Here is a 21072-nt window from a genome sequence, read left to right on the forward strand (position 1 = left end):
CTGTAAGTATATATTTTGATATGTCAATTAAATAGATGTAAATCCAAGCACAGGTAGTAACAGTCAAAAAGTTGGCCACACATACCCATTCAAGTGAAGTGTGTCGAGACCTTTTCACTGATACTGTACATTTTGTAAAAATGTATTCCAATATATTACTTTTGAGTATGGGATTTGGCAGGTGGTTCCAAATTAAAGAATGATGGAGGGTACTGTGGTCTTAGGGACCTTCAATGCTGCAGAATTTTCTTGGTACCCTTTCCCCAGATCTGTGCTTCGACAGAATCCTGTCTCTGATCTCTACATACAATTCCTTCAACCTGATGGCTTGGTTTTTGCTCTGACATACACTGCCAACTGTGGGACCTCGAATGCACTGAATGACCAATATAACGCAGCAAAAGGCTACATCCAGGCATATATTAGCCAGCTACCAAATCCCCTCGGGCCTCTTTTGTTCTGACTCCCCGAGTTATTGAAATAAATATGTTGAATCTTGGTTTGTTTATTTTAAGCGTGTCTGGATCAGTGGATGATTTGATTGTCAAGGCAACAGCATTATATCATAATGATAATACAGAAAATACTGTACGTACACCCTGTAAAAACAATGTTCCTGTTATAAAAGTCTCGTCCAGAACTGTAAACTAGAAGCCATCATTTCCAGAAACAGGTGCAGCAGATTAGACTGCAAGCCTTCTATGATACACAGTACATCATACAAAAAGAAATAATCACATAGAAAAGGTCTGCGTGTCTTAAAGCTTCACATGCATCTGATTTGTTGGATTCAGACTTTAAACATTTCCACATAACCACTGGATCTAAAGTTATGTTTGATTCACATCGTCACAGCTCTTATCCACACCACTATGATGGTCACTTGAAAGGAAATGTTCTGTATTGGTGACATTTCCAAGGTGCTGTTCACCAACTTAATATCTGGCTTTATAGAATTATTACAAGTACTTTAGGAGTAAACAACAGTAATCAATAAACAAGATTCTAAAATGAGTACCATCACTTCTGCCATCAATTTAAAATATTGTTTGCTGGATACCATATAGGATGAGAGTACGAGCAAGCATCCTTTCATCCAAGCTTCAGTTTGTGCTCAAATAGGCCGAGGAGCAGAAGACATGACCATCCCATTAGGAGGCCAATGTTCTGCATGACGAACATTATATATGGCCGCTTGGTCTTCACACGACTCATCTCTGGGAGCTGAGAAAGAGAAAGGGTAGAGGGAGACGTTAGAATTTGGGAGGTTGACTCCTGGATAACTCTCTATATATCCTAAACTTGCGCACCGTAACAATACATTACATTTCAATAGGACCAATTAGTTTATTCTTTACAGTGTGAGCCGACAGATCACACAGTACCTAACTAAAATGTTTGTTATACTGTTAACAGCCTTAGCTTAGACTCACCATCTCTACCAGTGACAGATAGAGGAAGATCCCTGCTGTAACAGTAAAGATCCACTGCTGGACCTCCGGTTCTGAGGAGACAAACAGGCCAATGTAGAGGCCAATGAATGCCGTCATAGCACTGAGGAGGTTCATCATCACAGCATTCCTCACAGAGAGACCTGAGCTGAGCAGCACCGCAAAGTCACCTGAAGAGGAGAAGAAAAGCATTGGGAGGAAACGGATGAAGATTTTTTTTGTAACTTTATTTTAGGATTTGTAGTATTTGCCTTTGATTTGACGAATGTACCCGGAGAAGACCCAAAACCACTGCCGCTCAATTTTTACCCACTGTTCTGTGAACTTTAACCATTTACCCATTTCATGAGGGATTTCGTGGCAGAGGATGGCCACGGTGGTCGCCATTCCCGTCTCAGTGGATGAGGAGAAGGCTGCCCCCACCACCAGGCCATCTGCAAAGTTATGGAGGCTGTCTCCAACGATTACCATCATGGCCAGCATAGGAATACCCTGTCCTGTGAACACAAAGAGAGTCTGTCTGGTGGCTCAGTACGGAGTGCCCCTCTGCTACGCTCCCTAGCACAGTTCCGGTCCTAGCCCCGGCAATTACCCGCGACACACTGGACAGAACCAGACCAAACTAAAAAGGGCCGATATTGAGTGAAGGTAAATGAGAAAGGAAGATGATGAAATCTGTTATTTACTCGTCTGACGTGTAGGCGTTCTCGGTTCACGATCCTCTGGTTGCATTTCTGTACATTCTAAATCCTCCACTGTTCCCTGTAGGAGAGACAAACACAGCAGAGTTCTTCTACATCTCCTTACATCTCGTCGGTCCCATTCAGGTTTCATTGTTTGTTTGGTCACATACACATTATAGCAGAAACATTTCAAAAGTAGCTCTTCAAGGACCACAGTTTCACTGGCCTATGTCGAGAACAGCACACTGTAGGAAGTTCACAATAACAGTTCAGTTTGTCCCTCTCCTCACACTATCCGTGTACCTGAATGACTCAATGCCTGCTAATGCACGCCACGGCCTGTTCTACGTACTCCCACTCTCAGCACTGTTCCACACATTCTCCCACCCACAGCCCTGCTCCTTTTCCCAGCACTGCGGCATTCAGTACTTGTCTACATAGCACAAAGTGGTTGAAATATTGCCAAAGTAATGTGGAATTCTTAAGGCCTACCTTTTTCGATAAGTGATCACAGCACACTGGCAGTCGACAAAGACTCCTACTCCCAATCCAAACCTCCCTCGTCTCCACTCTAGACTCCATTCTTTTCTTTGATATGCCTAATAGTTTCCTTGCTAAAATGTCACATATTTCTTAAGATGGAGGACAGTTGTTTGCGGTCCCACATCAGTTGTGTCCAACCCTTTCAAATTGGGTTCATAGATTTGTCCTCAGCTCTGAACCTGACCACCAGTGGTGACACGGAGACCAAACACACCCACCATGGGACACATGCCTAAGGTTGCACTCTCAATAATTGAGTTCTCCATTTTTTCTCTCATTTGAGGAAAGAAAGGTTAATATAGTGTTCCTTTATATATTAATCCCATAATGCAGTCATTGCTGCCCGTTACACAGTTACTATGAGGAAAATAACTGTATGGGTGCCAGAGAGGGACAAACAGACTCACCAGCTGCATGGTGGAGATGGACTTGCCCCTCTGTGACTGGCCGTTGCAGTTCAGCTCCAAGGGAAGGTCATGAGAATGGCCCAAACCCTGGTGACCCTGACAGAAAAAATTAAAAAGTAATCAGTCTCCAGTCACTCCAGAGGCTATGAGCTGGACAGAGCCACCTGCAGTCAGTAGACTGTCCTAAATGGCACTACAGTCACAACAACAATACCATTTTTTGAACCTGCCCTTTTGGGCTGGATGTGATATGTTACATGTATATGCTCATAATGAATAAGTATTATTAATATAATCAATCACTTAGCCATGTAAGTGGTTTTTATGGACCCATTTTGGCCTGATATCATCACTTTTACAGCCAACAGCCCAAAATCCCAGAATGTATCTAGAAGTTACATAGGATGTTGTTCAACTGTGTTTTCTATCACTCTCTATTGGACTGAATATTCAATACATTGTTTTACATAGAAGACTGGCACACACTAGTCTAACTGTTAAAAACGCAGTCGTCTAACTGTTGTCTTACATGGCCTTGTGACGGCATCACAAAAGAGAAGACCCTTTCAATAAGGAAAAAGCCGTAGATTCCAGAGATGATTCCCAAAATCTTCCACAGATACTCTTTTCCCTCAGTAAAGGGATGATTGCCATGGTTACTGTCATCGTGGAGGCCTAGGATCTCCAGAGGAGATGGAGAGAAAACAATTACACATTCAATATATGATGGAAGGATACTGTAATCAGTCAATTACGGATGTCTCGTAATTACTAGAAAAGGGGAATCTAAATGGAGGAATATCATTGACCTAACTGTTTTTGACAAAATAGGTCTGACTGATCAGATGGAAGCGACCTCTACTGTCTTGTTGCAGTTTTATGCCTTACGCCAGGTCATCATATAAAACGTAATTTTGTTTACGGACTTACCTGGTTAAGTAACAGTAAAATATAATCAATAAATGCTATTTTTTTAAGTATATTTTCTACAGCATTTTTGGGAAGGAACCTGCTATTTGGAACTTAATTATGCGGTTTGCCTTGTGTGCTATTCATACGGTTATTACCCTTACAAATCAAAGCGGAAACTTGATGTGAATTACCTCATGCAGTGCACGAGTATGACCTCTGTGCTGTATACCTGTGGTATGAGATGCAGGAGGGCGTCCCCTGAGAGGGTGCCCACGGCCAAGCCTACGAAGAGTTGCAGGATGAGGGCGTAGGTCTCCCGGCACGAGTTGAAGAAGATTAGGCAGATGCCCAACATGGAGCCCACAGTGATGAGGAGCACAGCAGCCGTGCTGTAGCCATATTCTACAGAGAGCAGAGATCGATATAGAGGTGTTCAAGACTATAGAAGAGACTTAGTGACAACTCACAGGGGCAGGCCACTAGCAACTGGGGACAGCACTGCTGAGTGTTTGTGTATGCTTTACCCAAACAACACTGTATCGATGTTGAGCAGAGTAATGCTCAACATCGTACTGCTGTGAAACTTTAGTGTCACAAGGTATTGTACGGATTTAGCAAAATGTCACAAAATATTTTGGATGAGAATTAAGAAAATACAAAATCTGTGACGTGGATTGTATGTGGTGTGGTGCCTGCTGAAAATGTGGGCTTTCTTTAGACACATCAGCCAAAGTGTAGACAGCAGATAAGGTACAGTGGATATAAAAAGTCTAAACAACCCTGTTAAAATGCCAGGTTTTTGTGATGTAAAAGAATGAGACAATGATAAATCATGTCCGAACCTTTTCCACTTTTAATGTGACCTATAATGTGTTAATAATTCAATTGAAAAACAAACTGAAATCTTTGAGGGGGGAAAATAAAAAATAAATAACCTAAAATAAAAAACCTGGTTGCATAAGTGTGCACACCCTCTTATATCTGGTGATGTGGCTGTGTTCAGAATTGAGCAATCACATTCAAACTCATGTTAAATAGAAGTCGTTACACACCTGCCATCATTTAAAGTGACTCTGATTAATTACAAATAAAGTTCTGCAGTTCTAGTAGGATTTTCCTGACCATTTCTGAGTTGCATCTCAGAGCAAAAGCCATGGTCTGCAGAGAGCTTCCAAAGCGTCAGAGGGATCTCATTGTTAAAATATATCAGTCTAGAGAAGGGTACAAAATAATTTCCAAAGCATTAGATATACCATGGAACATAGTGAATACAGTCATCATCAAGTGGAGAAAATATGGCACAACAGAGACATTACCAAGAACTGGACGTAGAACTGGACGTAGAATTGAAGAAAAGACGAGAAGAAAACTGGTCAGGGAGGCTTCCAAGAGGCCTACAGCAACATTGAAGGAACTGCAGGAATTTCTGACTACTGGGTGTGTACTACATGTGACAGCAAACTCCTATAATGGGCTATGGGGTAGGGTGGAAAGACGGAAGCCTTTTCTTACAAGCCCGGCTAAGTTTGCAAAAACAAAGTCCCCCAAAAGCAATTGGGAAAATGTGTTATGGTCTGATGAAACCAAGGTTAAACTTTTTGGCCATGATTCCAAAAGGTATGTTTGGTGCAAAAACAACACTGCACATCACCCAAAGAACACCATACCCACAGTGAAGCGTGGTGGTGGCAGAATCATGATTTGGGGCTCTTTTTCTTCAGCTGGAACCGGGGCCTTAGTCAGGGTGGAGGAAATTATGAACAGTTCCAAATACCAGAGAATTTTGGCACAAAATCTTCAGGCGTCTGTTAGATAGCTGAAGATGAAGAGGAAGTTCACCTTTCAGCAAGAAAATGACACAAAGCACACATCCAAATACACAAAAGCATGACTTCACCAGAAGAAGATAAACGTTTGGGAATGGCCCAGCCAGAGCCCAGACCTGAATCCAATTGATCATCTGTGAGGTGATCTGAAGAGGACTGTGCACAGGAGATGTCCTCGCAGTCTGACAGATTTGGAGTGCCTTTGCAAAGAAGAGTAGGCGAATATTGCCACGTCAAGATGTGCCATGCTAATAGACTCCTACCCAAAATAACTGAGTGCTGCAATAAAATATTTGTTTAAGGGTGTGCACACTTTTGCAACCAGTTTATTGTGAGTTTAAACATTTTTATTTTCCCCCCTCAAAGATTTCAGTTTGTTTTTCAATTGAATTGTTCACGTTATGGGTCACATTAAAGGTGGGAAAAGTTCTGACGATGATTTATCTGTGTCTCATTCTTTTACATCACAAGAACCTAGCATTTTAACAGGGGTGTGTAGACTTTTTAAATCCACTGTACATACTTCTAATCATGGGTTGTCAGGTATAGTGTCTTACTTTCAATGGGGCTTGGTGGAGATCCTCGTGAAGCTGGCTCTGTGGACTCACAAGCATTGCCTAGCAACTGCTGGATGATAGCAGGGCAGATTTGTCTGAAGTGATCTCGAGAGATGGGCAAATGAGGGTCCAGAACAAAAATATCCACCAACTGATTGGCTGAGAAACACACCTATTTAAACAGAAGAATTGTATAGCAGAATCTGTTAGCGGTTTCCCCAATTTTGTCGTTTCCACTTTGTAGTTATGAGCTGGTCTAATAGTGGTAACACCAGGTGGACGTGTGAGAGGCAAAAACCTGGACATTTCCTGCCTGAAACAGTTCCATCAAGCCACACTGCTTCTTATCACCCTACTTGCTTTACCACAAAATCAGACCAACCAATTTGGGTAGAAAATACTTCCACTGTTGACCCCAGCTTGCAGATACCTAGCCCATCCCAAGGAGTAGCTTGAGCATTATGATTAAGAAATTTACTATCACCAATAGGTCTTAGTGATCATTGTAGTATTGTCTGTTTTTGCAACAGTACCTTGCATCAATTCAAAATCAAAACAAGCTCCACTAAGGAAATCAGAACCAAGAACCACTACAGGCCCTGGTTTAGCACAAAGTTTTCAGAGTTGATCCAGTGAAAACACTCCAGTAAAAAAGCTATGGCTTCCACAAGCTTCCCTCAGTGACAATCAGTAAAATGCAATGCATTTCAAACGCAGCTTCAACAGTCACTTCAAGGCCTATCGCCCTTTCACATGCCAGTCTAAAGCCCAGTCAACAAAAAGCTGGCAATTGGTGTATATGAATAACAATGAAGGTTGTGAACAACATATTTTCTTCAGACTGGAAGCAGCACTGTGTCCATATTTTTGGCTAAGAAGCATCTGGGGCTCTATGCAAGATCTCACCTCGTGGGGCATCAATGATCGTGAGGTGAGGGATCAGCCTAGAACTACACGGCAGGACCTGGTCAATGACCTGAAGAGAGCTGGGACCACAGTCTCAAAGAAAACCATTAGTAACACACTACGCCGTCATGGATTAAAATCCTGCAGCACACGCAAGGTCCCCCTGCTCAAGCTGGCGCATGTCCAGGCCCGTCTGAAGTTTGCCAATGACCATCTGGATGATCCAGAGGAGGAATGGGAGAAGGTCATGTGGTCTGAGCTTTTTGGTCTAAACTCCACTCGCTGTGTTTGGAGGAAGAAGAAAAAACCCCATCCCAAACGTGAAGCATGGAGGTGGAAACATCATTCTTTGGGGTTGCTTTTCTGCAAAGCGGACAGGACGACTGCACCGTATTGAGGGGAGGATGGATGGGGCCATGTATCGCGAGATCTTGGCCAACAACCTCCTTCCCTCAGAAAGTGCATTGAGGATGGGTTGTGGCTGGGTCTTCCAGCATGACAATGACCCGAAACACACAGCCAGGGCAACTAAGGAGTGGCTCCGTAAGAAGCATCTCAAGGTCATGGAGTGGCCTAGCCAGTCTCCAGACCTGAACCCCAATAGAAAATCTTTGGAGGGGAACTGAACGTCCGTATTGCCCATCGACAGCCCCAAAACCTGAAGGATCTGGAGAAGGTCTGTATGGAGGAGTGGGCCAAAATCCCTGCTGCAGTGTATGCAAACCTGGTCAAAAACTACAGGAAACATATGATCTCTGTAATTGCAAACAAAGGTTTCTGTACCAAATATTAAGTTCTGCTTTTCTGATGTATCAAATACTTATGTCATGCAATAAAATGCTAAATAATTACTGAAATATCATATAATGTGAATTTCTGGATTTTTGTTTTAGATTCCGTCACTCACAGTTGAAGAGTACCTATGATAAAAATGATAGACTTCTACATGCTTTGTAATGTGGGAAAACCTGCAAAATCGGCAATATATCAAATACTTGTTCTCCCCACTGTATGTAGGCAAATCCCCCCTCTACTTCGGCTTACCCCTCTTCAGCTGCTATAGCAATAATAACTTGGGCTCTGGTATATGTCTTACACTGGTCACTCCGGTAGCCCACACTTTTGCCGTCATTCATTTAATTTCATTTTCACAAATGACCAGAACAAATGTGATTTAGTTTTATAACTTTCTACTTTCGTCACACTTCAATCCTTAACAATTAAAACCCACCTGCAATCTGATCAATTCACGTGCTGAGCAGTACATCTATCTGAATGTATATCATTAGGTATGGTGGTATGTGTAGTATTTTAGTTTTTCCCTTGTTAATAGTGTTTTTTTGTACTTTTACACTATTTATGTGCCATTTTGTTGAAGTACTTTAGGTAAATATAAACATGTGAGGCCACAGATCTTTTTTTTATGCCTCACCTGTGTCCAGTCTGTGTTCATCCTCAAAGGCTCATAGACACAACCTATATGAGATGGGCTTGTGATGCTCCGCCTCTCCCTGCCATGTGAGTGAGAGGCCTCTCCCTCACCGCCTCCCACACCAAGCAGGTGCAGCAGCTGCTCCAAATCTACACAACAGAAGAGCGCTAACATCAGCCAATAGAAAGAGCGCTAACATCAGCCAATAGAAAGAGCGCTAACATCATCCAACAGAAACAACACCAACATCATCCAACAGAAACAACACTGACATCATCCAACAGAAACAACACTGACATAATCCAACAGAAAGAGTACTGACATCATCCAACAGAAAGAGCACTAACATCATCCGACAGAAAGAGCACTAACATCATCCGACAGAAAGAGCACTAACATCATCCGACAGAAAGAGCACTAACATCATCCTACAGAAAGAGCACCAACATCATCCGACAGAAAGAGCACCAACATTATCCGACAGAAAGAGCACTAACATCATCTAATTTTGATGATGTAATAAAATCCAACAACATTATTAGATCCAATTTTAGGAAACGCTACGCCTGATGCACATACCCATGATTTGGAGGTTGCTGGTGCGGTTGAGGGACTGGAATATGTAGTCTGTGAAGAACGCGGGGGAGGGCAGGTTCCTCTTGCTGAAACAGTGGCCATGCAGGGTGTGGGTGACGATGGCTGCAGCCAGTTGGGACACAAAGGATGGACCAGCACCTTGGCTATTTGTGATCCCCACCTCATCCATTAGATAGGAGGCGTCAATGCACTGTAGGTTGTTGAAAATAAGTTACTGGATCACATCTGGAAATATCTCCGGTTTTGGCAGTCATTTCAGTGTGTGAGTTTTGGCTTTTATTGCAATGTGTTTTGAAATTATATTGTGAAGCATTGTGTGCATATGCTGACAATGACTTTTGCTACGCTAGAGGTATGGAGCTGTCTTACCTGAGAGTGGGAAGAGCTAGAAGAGTCTTGAGAGGACGCTTGGTAGTGCTGGTTAATGAGCTGCAGAATGCTCTCTGTCTCATTGGAGGAAAGAAAGCCTTTGTCTTCTGTGGGGTGGAGGCTGGTCAGGGCTAGGAGGTAGTACTGGTAGCTTGGTGAAGAGGAAGAGGAAGGAGAAGGATTGGAAATGCACACGTCTTCCATGTTGATCATGTAGTAGAGCAGAGCAGTGGAAACTCTGTGGTAGTCCTCCTCTGTGAGGTAAGCCTTCCCGTTATCCTCCAAGACAGAGAGGAATAGATCTGTATTCAGGCACTGTAAACAACAATGAAACATGTCATCAAGAGTGTTTTTGACCAGATAGATAGGTTTCAAACAAGTAAACACTTCAGTTGCAAAGAAGCTTGTTTAATGTGACACATTTGAATCCAGATTAAACTGACCAGTAAGCACTGAATACAATGATTCATAAAAATAAGTCAATGTGGTTGAAAGGAATGAAAGCCAACAAGCAAACAGTTTGTGCAAAAGAATAACTTTAACTTTCAGAAAAAATGGCAAACATGTTATGTAAATGTTTGGTGGGATGTTGATGGAATATTCTCCTAACTCTCCAAAAACAGGATACTTGAATATTCTTGCTAAGTAACCATAAAAGGTGTCTACAAGATTTTACAGTACCCTCCATAACTATTTAGTCAGCGAAATACTTCTTAGCTTTTTGGCTCTCCATATACTTCAGAGGTTTGTATTACATATGAGCTCTCATTTTAAACTTAGCACTGTCTTATATTTTGTGATTGATTTGGCCATATCAGACCTAATAGTTACTCCAACAAACAAACTAAAAACATTGTGAAGCAAATGGGTAGGTCCAGAAATTGAAGCTTTAGGTCCTGGTTTTGAAATCAGTCCAGTGCTGGGCTGGACACTAGATAGTGATGATGACCCCCAATCGTTCATTATCTCCACCGATACAGGGTGTTTCTGCATTGTGAGATTGCTATTGCACTGGATATTACTGGATATTGTGGTTTGCTAAGAAACAGGAAAGGTTGATGGTCTGTTTTAAAAAACACAGATTCAGAAACACAATTGCGTATAGTGCAAATTGTGATTTCAATGACACCAGTCATGTCGCCTGTTGTACCTGTTCAACAGCTCCTTGTAAAATGTGGAGCGTTGGTTGTTTGACACACAAACACAAAAATACACAAGGGCAAATAGTGGCTGAACTAAACCTTCCAAATATTTTCAACTGAACAAAGCCCAAATGTTTCAGTGTCAAAAGTGTCTATTTCCAATAATGGAGTTGCTTACCTCATTTCTATATCCCCTACTGAACTGAGAGCTACACTGTTAGACACATACACGAAAACACACACACACACACACACACACAAATACACCCAAAAGCCAGTGCATCACAGAGCACATTTATAGAGTATGTCATGTTCTTTCAAATTGAGGGGCCTCAAAAGCAACTCTGCATGAGTCCTGCATAGGGGTCAAGGGTTGAAGCCTCCACACACTCAAATTCCAGCCGTTACAATCAGTGTTGCTTGAATGAACAAAAGGAAGTGAACGGAGATCAAAACTATTATAAGTTATAAAAAAAATCAGCATTACTGTAATGGTAAAAGTATTTGCTATTGTTAATGGATTGAAACTATAGTTGTACTCAAAAGTTTTTATTTTTTTAAGAAAACACGAGTGACTAGGCAAAACACGATTCCTATTCAATAGTAGGTTATAACAGAAAGGCACAATCATAAAACAAAACATGGTAACAAAGAAAAAAATGAAATGTGCTGTGAGGCGTGTCAAGGTGTTGTCTGGCATATTGTAACCGGGCTTTTTTGTGGCATTGGCAAAGTAAAGGCTTCTTTCTGGCAACTCAACCATGCAGTTAATTTTTGTTCAAGTATCGTTGTATTGTGCTCCTTGAAACAACCACACCGTCTTTTTCCAGAGCAGCCTGTATTTCTCCTGAGGTTACCTGCGGGCTTTTCTTTCTATCCCAAACAATTCTTCTGGCAGTTTTGGCTGAAATCTTTCTTGGTCTACCTGACCAATTTTCCACTTCTTATTAAATGATTGAACAGTACTGACTGGCATTTATAAGGCTTTGTATATTTTTTTATATAATTTTCCTTCTTTTTAAAGTTCCATTACCTTGTTACGCAGGTCTTTAGACAGTTCTTTTCTGCTCCCCATGGCTCAGTATCCAGCCTGTTCACTGCATCCATGAGAGAGCTAATAAACTCATTGATTATTTATACACAAACACTAATTGCAATTTAAAAAGCCACAGGTGTGGGAAATTCACCATTAATTGCTATTTTCCTGTGTATCTCACAAGGCCAAACATTCAAGGGTATGTAAACTTTTGATTAGGGCTATTTGGGTGATTTCTGTTATCATTATGATTTAAAAAGGAGCCAAACAACTATGTGATGATAAATGACTTCATATGGTCACTTTCCTTTAATATAATATATTTTTTGCATGATCAGTCATATTTTCAAAATCAATGGCAAACTTTCCCAATTTCTGCCAGGGTATGCAAACTTATGAGCACAACTGTAAAGACTATCGCACATTCACAGATTCAGGAGTGGTAAGAGGTCACTCAGACCAGATTACATTCCTTACAAACGCTCACACAACAACTGCTCAACAAATGCTCACACACATCAGAACAATGTTTTTATTCTCCAGATCTAATGGGCCAGATAAGGGATGCCTGACTCTATATAGAATCATATCATCTATTGTGAACCTGAAATTCTTCTGCCCATATCACCTTTACATCAACTCATTATAAAAACATGATGAAACATTCTACAGGGATGCTGATCCATGCTGACACAATGGAATCATGTGGTTTGTGCAGATTCGACACAGGTACATTTGTTCAAACCTATTGGGTTGAAGTCTGAGGACTGGGGGGGAAACTCAAGTAAACTCACTTGGGATTCGTCCAATGTTTTTCTACTCCTCAATTGTCTAGTGTTGGTAAAATGTAGGCTCTATGAAGTTGCCTATTATTGTTTATAGCTGATAGGAGTGGAACCAAATCTGTTACAAGGAGTGATGTATCGTGCTGTCCGAGATGCCTTTCAGCTCGCCTACACTGTGGTTCTATTGGCTTGGTTGTGACCCGTCAGCTTGCATGACACTTGCCATTCGCCTTTGACATCTTTCACCAATTACCTATTTTTGCCGATAGGATTGCCACTGAGTTGATGTTCTAAAACATACACACTCCGAGGTTAAAAAGCCCAGGAGTGAAGTGACTACTGATACAGACTGGAACTGCTATGCTAGGTGCCAACAACTGTACCATAGCACGGTGAAAGTTCCTTTGTTTAGTCCACTCTGCCATTAGCAACTGAATCCCAATCTGCCGCTCTACCTGCATAACAAGCCAAGGCCGTGTTACTCCATTTTTGTGAACCTATTAAAGGTACTGCACCTAATAAACTGGCCAAGGTGTGTAGTGGGTATAGAAAAGAATCACCCCCCTTTAAAATAATCACATTTTGTTGCTTTGCAGCCTGAAATGAAAACTGACAAAATAATTGTTTGTTTTATTCTGCTGTATTTACAACTTATAACATCCAAGTGAAAGATATAATACCATCTTGTCAGAAAAAAATTATTACAAATTAAAAAACAGAATCACTGAGTTGGAAAAAGAATCACCCCACTCCTAAAAATGACTTAAGGTTAATCACCTTCTCAATAGCACACAAAGCCAATTGACTTTCAACTGTGATCAGCTGTGGTCTTTTTGATTAGCTCAGCATGAAACATGCTTTTCCTGAAGCATTTCAGTCCTTGGTAAAGCAACTGAAGAAAACAATCAACTATGGGTGGCAAGGCATTGTCAAAAGATCTCCGGGATAAAGTTGTGGACAGGCACAAGTCAGGAGATGGATACAAAAAAATTCAAAGGCTTTATCAGTGCCTAGAAGCACGGTGAAGACTATTATTAAGAAATGGAGGGTATTTGGTACAACACAGGACGTCGCTCCAAACTGGATGAAAGAGCCAGGAGGAAACTGGTCAGAGGGGCTACCAAGAGACCTACAGCAACTCTGAAGCAGTTGCAGGAATTCATGACAAAGAGTGGTCATTGTGTGCATGTGACAACAATATCACAAATTCTCCACAAATGTGGCTTGTATGCAGTGCCAGCCCGTGGGGTTGTGGGGCCCTAGGCAAGATCATGAAAATTGGCCCCACTTGAGTAAAAAACTATCATTACAATTCTATGAAGGAAGAGAAAGCACATGAGATGACAATTTCAATATTAAGTTTATAAATGTGTATTAAGTGTAGCAACAGCCTTCATATGAAAAAATATTTACACGATGAAACTCAAATAAATAAAATAAAATCTATGAATTGTACATAAAAAAAAACATTTTTCCCTTCCTCTTCTCAGCACCAGACAGATGGCGTTTGGATGCCATTTCTATTAAAATTCTGATTTCAATTCAATTAACTAAAAAGCATAGCTGAGTTGCTGACATGACTTTGACTCTGACGAGACTTCGTGACGTTATGACAGACAAGAGGCAATCCAAATATGTGAAGTCGATATTACCATAGAGATGATAATATTTGGTATTTTATTTTTGACAGCACATTTTTGTCATGCAAAATGCCTAATATATAGGCCTAAGCAACTAAGCATTACTAAAGTTTAGAGCGCCACAAATAAAAAAAAATTGTCTCTTGTTTCTAAAAAGTGAGCATTTTGGTGGAGTCTGTGTGTGTGAATACTGTGATAATTACGGTACTCGAGGTCTCCCACTATATCACTGGCGGCATTATGCAAATTAGTGTGTGGCGCGCTACTTATGTTTTCGTATTTTATTCATTCTATTCTTATGTATTTATCATATTTTTCTGAAATTTGTCATGTATGAACTATAGCCTACCGAGCTATCCTTTTAATGTATGTAGTGGGTCTGGGTATTTTTGTAGCTACCGTCTTTGTGAACTGTATCATGTTTAGGAAGGACCATGCAATGATTCATCTAAAAGTGCTCATCTGAGCTTTTAGTAACATTATTAATAAAGTATTTATTATGAATGTCATAAGATTGGGGGCCCCCCTTGAAAGGTGGGGCCCTAGGCGACCGCCTATATTGCCTAATGGACAGGCCGGCTCTGCTTGAATGGGAGGGTTGCAAGAAAAAAGCAACTCCTCAAGAAAGGCCACATGCAGTTACGACTGAGCTTTGCCAAAATGCACCTTGAAGATTCTATGTGGAAAAAGGTGTCATGGTCTGATGAGACTAAAATTGAATTATTTGGCCTCAACGCCAAACGATATGTCTGACGAAAATCCAATACAGCTCAGCATCCAAATAACACCATTCCTACAGGAAAGCATGGAGGTGGTAATATCATGTTATGGGGTTGTTTCTCTGCAGCAGGGACTGGAGCACTTATCAGGATAGAAGGAAAAATGGATGGTGCTAAATACTGTCAAATTCTTGAGGAAAATCTGCTGTTCTCTGCCAGAAAGTTGTCAATGGGAAGAAGATTTGCCTTCCAGCATGACAATGACCCAAAGCACATAGCAAAACTGACCACACAGTGGTTGAAGGAGAAAAAAGTGAATGTCCTTGCATGGCCTAGTCAGAGCCCGGACTTAAACCCCATTGAAAATCTGTGGAATGACTTGAAGACAGCAGTCCACAAATGGTCACCATCAAATTTAACTCAACTTGAGCAGTTCTGTAAAGAAGAGTGGTCAAATATTGCAACGTCTAGATGTGAAAGTTAGTAGAGACATATCCCAACAGACTAAAGGCTGTAATTAAAGCAAAAGGTGGTTCAACAAAATACTGACACAAGGGGGTGGTCCTTTTTCCAACTCAGTGATTAGTTTATTTAAATTTTTTTCTGACATGTTGGTGTTATATCTTTTACTTGGATGTTATAAGTTGCACTGAGTAAATATAGCTGAATGAAACAAAAACTGTGTCCGTCTTAATTTCAGGCTGCAAAGCCACAAAATTTTATTATTTTAAAGGGGGTTATTTTTTTCTATACCCACTGTATGTCATGCTGTTTTAAGCATTTCTGTATTATGTTGAAGGAATCTTGTTAGGTGAAATTCATGAATGTTTTGTCTGGTGCCAGGTACAGGTGTTATGCACAGATTAGGAAAAGCCAGGAACCAAAGTAATATATACTCCAAATATCTCTATTTTACCAATCATTACTTTGAGAAAAATTTGATGTATAATCTAAACAGGTCACTGTGACCCAGAGCCTGTTACCAGAAGCTGATAAGGGAATGTTTTCAATTTGAAATCCTTAACCTTTTATTTAATGAGACATTTTTACATTTGATCTATACTAATAATGTGAAGACCTGAAAGCATAAGGCCAATTCTGTTATTTTAGGTATATATTGTATTTGGAGAACTGATCACTGTAATCAAGTATTTTGCTGGCGTACCTGAATTTGGCAATTATCATTAGAATACTCCAAAAACTGTTGCTTTGCCCCTTGATTCTGACAGTATGGTGTTATAGAAAGTCCTAGGCCTTACCCTGTCACAGAGCTCCTGTGATCCCCCAGTCCGTTCTGCACAGTGAACAGCTTGGAGGACAGTGGAGAGAAGAACCCCTGTCTGGTCCCTCTGGAGCTGTGCCTGAGACTCAAAGGGTAGTGCCCTGATGGCCTCCTGCAGATAGCCCCCTTTCTGGCTCTCTTCCTGGGCTTGAACTTCCACGATCCTCCCCAGCAGACACAGGTGTAGAAGAAGCAATTTAGTGATGGCATAGCCCCAGAACCGCGTGGTTCCATCTGGGGCCCCCATCTCCGTGCTGGAACCCCTGCCAATCACGGATAGCCTGGTGGTGAGACTGTAACGACAGGATAGGAGAAAGTGCAGCGAAGAGTCGAAGAAAGACGGAGAGGAAGAGAGAAGTTTTAACAGGCAGGGAAAGTAGGTGCAAGAAAGACAGGCAGAAAGAGATGGAGAGATAGGAGCGTTCCTAGCGAGGCCAGAGGCAAGGAGAGAGAGAATGTGTACAGGAGGGGGGCGTTGATAATGGGCCCGCCTGCCTAATCTAGTGGAGGACAGCCAGCAGGAGGGCTGGCTGGGCACCCTTCACCCGAATTAGCCCCCATCACACAGAGATGGCCAGTCAGCCCAAAGCACTGGCCTCTCAGTCCTCCAAAACAAAGGGATTAGCGCAAGCAAGAGAGAGCACCGGGGCCAGCGAGATGGTGCAAAAAAGGAGGGGGGGGGACCTTTGAGTTTAAACACAGTAATTGCTCCAGATGAGACAAGTGCAAAACGTAAAGAGAAACTCACTCTGAGTCACATTTTGATGGAAATCATCCTTTCGCTGCAGATTAAAAATACCAAAATATTTTCCGAACTCACAGCCCCATATCCTAACACTAGCATTCCTTCACTGGTTACAAAAATGTGGCAGATTAGTGAGTTAAGCCATATTACAGGAACTCAGAGGCTAATACACAATCTGGTACAACACTTTGCACAAACAGATGCACGCCTGCTATATAGAAATGTGAGGTGCTTACACATTTAAATAAAAACTACAATCATAGAATACACAAAATATAAATCCCACCACATAAAGAGGATGGTGAAAGCAGCCAGCAGCATACTGAGTTATAGTCCCAGATGCCTGAAACTCTCCGGACATTAACATGAAAATATTGATGCTCTATTTATGCTTTATGATCTCTGAGTCATCACAGATCAAACGCCCTGAGTACATACACGCCAACGCTACCTCTGACGATTTCGAAAACTCTCAACACCCTCCCACACACCATGTACCATGTATGTTAGACAAACCTGAGCAACACACCCTGGATGAAACTATACACACATCCAAAACTATCACTGGCAATAAATAAAACAACAAATTGATGAAACCTGAACCGACCTACCTACTGCTGTTCTCTGTCCACCTTTCTGCAGCTGTAGTACTTAGAGCTGATGTTGTTTTCCTCTGGTGGATGGAGAGAAAGGTGTTGTGTTTGTTGAGAAATCCAGGGCATTGGTAAGACCCACTTATGAGTAAAAATTGTGTAAGCTCTAGAGGATTAGCTTTCAGTGCCACTGCCTTATAGGGCTCCAGTTGCCATGGAGAAACCTGCCTCCTGTCAACAATGAGGGCACTCTGACCAGTAGACCACAGGCTGGGGGGGTGAGGAAGGGGGGTGGGCAGGGAAGAGAGGAGGGGTTGAGGGGAATCAGTTGAATGATTGATGCCTGAGAAAGCACTGTTCAGAGAATGGATCATTCTTGCATGCTTTAGCCCCCCTCTGTGACACAGAGCAATCATGCACACTCTGAATAGACAGCAGCCTGTGGGTTATGCAACACAATATTCTTAGCTTTGCAGTTGAACTTGTGTTGAAAGTAAATAAATGTACCAATGACTTACTGACTGACTGACTGAGATGACCTTATGTGTTCCAGGCTGGGTTTTTTGTAAAAGCACTTTGTGACAACAGCTGATGTAAAAAGTGCTTCATAAAATAAATTTGATTGATTGCACATGAGGAAATAAAACTACCAACACGAAAGCCAAACATGAGTTGTTTTGGGTGTGGTTTTATGTGGGTGCCTTATCTAGTGTATTAGAATGGGAAGCTCTTAATGGCATTTTCCTTGTGTGACCCAGTCAATCCAACAATTATCAAATAACACTAGTTAAAATTAAAATCAAATATTTGTTCAAATAGTTGTTTTTAAATTAAATTGTGATTATTTACTAGTTCAAGTCGATTTTACCAAGTTAATTGCCAAAATCAAACAAAATGAAAACAAAAGGTTAAAGCACCTTAAACATAAGGTCCCCATATCTGGAGACCCTATATAAATTTTTTAGTTCAGTCTGATAAGAGAATGGTAACCCTTATCCGCATAAAATGTCTCTTTCCGCCAAAAAATCATCCTTCATTCCTTGAAGATATTGTGCTTTTTACACTGGCCATCAAGAAAGCCAAGTCAGAGACTATGATGGTGCACATCTACACTGCCATCATATATTCCACTGTTACCTTCTCCATCATATTCTGATACGCTGCGGCCACTGCCAAGGACAAGGGCAGACTGCAGCGCATCACCTACACAACTCCAGGACGTGTAACAGAGCGGCAAGATTGGGGCTGATCCCTTTTACCCTGGAAATGGACTATTCAAAACTCTCCCCTCTGGTAGAAGGTTGAGGTCTATCAGGACCAAAACGTCTTGCCATGAGAAATGTTTCTCATTAACATGCCCCTGGAGCCAAATTGACTAGAGCCCACTCCCCACATATACACACAACCCTCAAGTGGACAAATCTATAAACCCCATATACAGTATCTCACAAAAGTGAGTACACCCCTCACATTTTTGTAAATACTTAATTATAATTTTATTATAACACTGAAGAAATGACACTTTGCTACAATGTAAAGTAGTGTATACCATTCTCTTATCAAAATTGGCGCCAGGAACCAAAGTAATATATACTCCTAATATCTCTTATTTTAGCAATGAAAAAAATTTGATGTATTTTCTAAACAGGTCACTGAGCCTGTTACCAGAAGCTGATAAGGGAAAGTTTTCATTTTATTTAATGAGACATTTTCAAATATTTGATCTATACTAATAATGTGAAGACCTGAAAGCATAAGGCCAATTCTGTTATTTTAGGTATATATTGTATTTGGAGAACTGATCACTGTAATCAAGTATTTTGCTGGCGTACCTGAATTTGGCAATTAACATAGGAATACTCCGAAAATGCACCTTCTAACTGTTGCTTTGCCCCTTGATTCTGACAGTATGGTGTTATAGAAAGTCCTAGGCCTTACCCTGTCACAGAGCTCCTGCGATCCCCCCAGCCGGTTCTGCACAGTGAACAGCTTGGAGGACAGTGGAGAGAAGAACCCCTGTCTGGTCCCTCTGGAGCTGTGCCTGAGACTCAAAGGGTAGAGCCCTGATGGCCTGAGACTCACTTGGTATTGACACCAAGTGTCATTTCTTAGTATTAAGTATTAATGCTCAGTCTACTGTTTTTATTCTCAGTCCACTATTCTTACTTGTTTTGATTACTTTTGTACTAAATTGCTGCACCAACAGACCAAAACAAATTCTTAGGTTGTTGTGAAACTTACTGGACAATAAAACACGTTCTGATTGTGATTAAGATCAGTTAATATTTTTATTTCAAGCCGTAATGATCAAAGTAGCTGCAATAGGATTATATTGTTAATTTTTGGAAAGCAACATAAGACGCATGTTCCACTTCCTCTGCGTCACCTAATTTACTCTCACTTGCCCACTGTACATTTCTATTAATCTACAGGATAGGATAAGTGGGACAATGTAGGCAATAGTACTAGTGAAAATAGATTACATTTCTTACCGGTAAGACATCATGTGGACACGATTTATTGTTTTAGTCATAGAATTACATAGCATTTAATATCTTATCTTCAATACAATCCTTATTTGTTTAGTAACCTATGATCTCTATTGGACAAGAAATACAATGAACTCCCAAGGTATTTGAACAGTAATGTATTTTTTGGCTCTTTATTCCAACAATTTGGATTTAAAATGATACAATGATTATGGGGAAAAGGGGCAGACAGTCATCTGTAATTTGAGTAAGACATGCTCAGTTGGATTCAAATGTCATTGTGTAAATGCTTTTAGGGCCAATTTTACAGGCACAGATTAATCCTATCACTGGAGCAAAAAATAAAGCTCACTGAAAATCTTAGTTTTTTTGTCGAGGACCTGGCTTAATCTGTGATGGAGAAACTGGCCCTTAAAGTTAACTGCATGTATCATGTTTTATCATTGCCTTTTAGTGTGGTCAAATCCCAACCACTAATTATGTTTTTATCTAATTGTTCCACCACTTTTTGCTACCCACATATTTGAACACTCAAAATAATTCCAGTATCCACAAGCAAAACATGACTTATTTTACTGGCATAAATGAAAACTAAACTGACATTCTATGACTACACTTTTAGCCAGAATTTATGCACCCATTGCTGTACCCAGAGATTCTATTATATTACGATTCATTGGGTGTACTTTCGAATTTCTTATCAAAAAACAACTTTAAGTATGAAATAAAAACATAGAGATCCCAGTAATCCGAGTTATAAAATATAATCAAAAAATATACTTATGAAATGTGAAATTTAAGAGAATGAACCCAACTTGGTGAATGACTGAATCAGTAACTGGTGCTTAGTTAAGGGCATGCTGACAGTTAGGATAAATTAGGGTTTTGAAACACTGTGTTTCCTTTGTGTAGTTGGACAGCCTAAAGGGCAGACTGAGCATTAAAGTGGCTCTCCTTT

General features: G+C 40.9%; 1 protein-coding gene across 6 annotated transcripts; it reads right to left on the bottom strand.

Annotated features, from left to right (window-relative positions):
- Nucleotides 1-489: 489 nt before the first annotated feature.
- On the bottom strand, nt 490-19574 carry LOC105031375 (zinc transporter ZIP12). 6 transcript variants are annotated; one of them, XM_010905765.3, is made up of 13 exons: nt 17644-17841; nt 16265-16550; nt 9684-9998; nt 9297-9504; nt 8718-8866; nt 6380-6551; nt 4226-4398; nt 3614-3766; nt 3085-3180; nt 2138-2213; nt 1790-1948; nt 1434-1621; nt 490-1224 (listed from the first exon to the last, which is right to left on the bottom strand). In XM_010905765.3, the coding sequence occupies exons 2-13, from the start codon at nt 16532-16534 to the stop codon at nt 1093-1095; spliced, it is 2091 nt and encodes a 696-aa protein (XP_010904067.1). In that variant the 5' UTR covers nt 16535-16550; nt 17644-17841; the 3' UTR covers nt 490-1092. The 6 variants fall into 6 exon arrangements, with proteins under 6 accessions (XP_010904067.1, XP_010904066.1, XP_010904065.1 ...); XM_010905764.3 differs by having other exon boundaries at nt 16265-16580; XM_010905763.3 differs by having other exon boundaries at nt 16265-16892.
- Between the last annotated feature and the right edge of the window lie 1498 nt (nt 19575-21072).

This window comes from Esox lucius, chromosome 21 (assembly GCF_011004845.1).
Source record: "Esox lucius isolate fEsoLuc1 chromosome 21, fEsoLuc1.pri, whole genome shotgun sequence".
Taxonomy (NCBI): domain Eukaryota; kingdom Metazoa; phylum Chordata; class Actinopteri; order Esociformes; family Esocidae; genus Esox; species Esox lucius.

What these genes read in the sequence shown, in the direction of transcription:
- LOC105031375 (XM_010905765.3), bottom strand. Translation starts at nt 16,534, where the DNA reads ATGGGGGCCCCAGATGGAACCACGCGGTTCTGGGGCTATGCCATCACT. An exon ending in CAGCAACCTCCAAATCATGG is followed by an intron (nt 8,867 to 9,296) that starts GTATGTGCATCA and finishes TCTGTTGTGTAG; the next exon opens with ATTTGGAGCAGCTGCTGCAC. An exon ending in TGAACACAGACTGGACACAG is followed by an intron (nt 6,552 to 8,717) that starts GTGAGGCATAAA and finishes CTGTTTAAATAG; the next exon opens with GTGTGTTTCTCAGCCAATCA.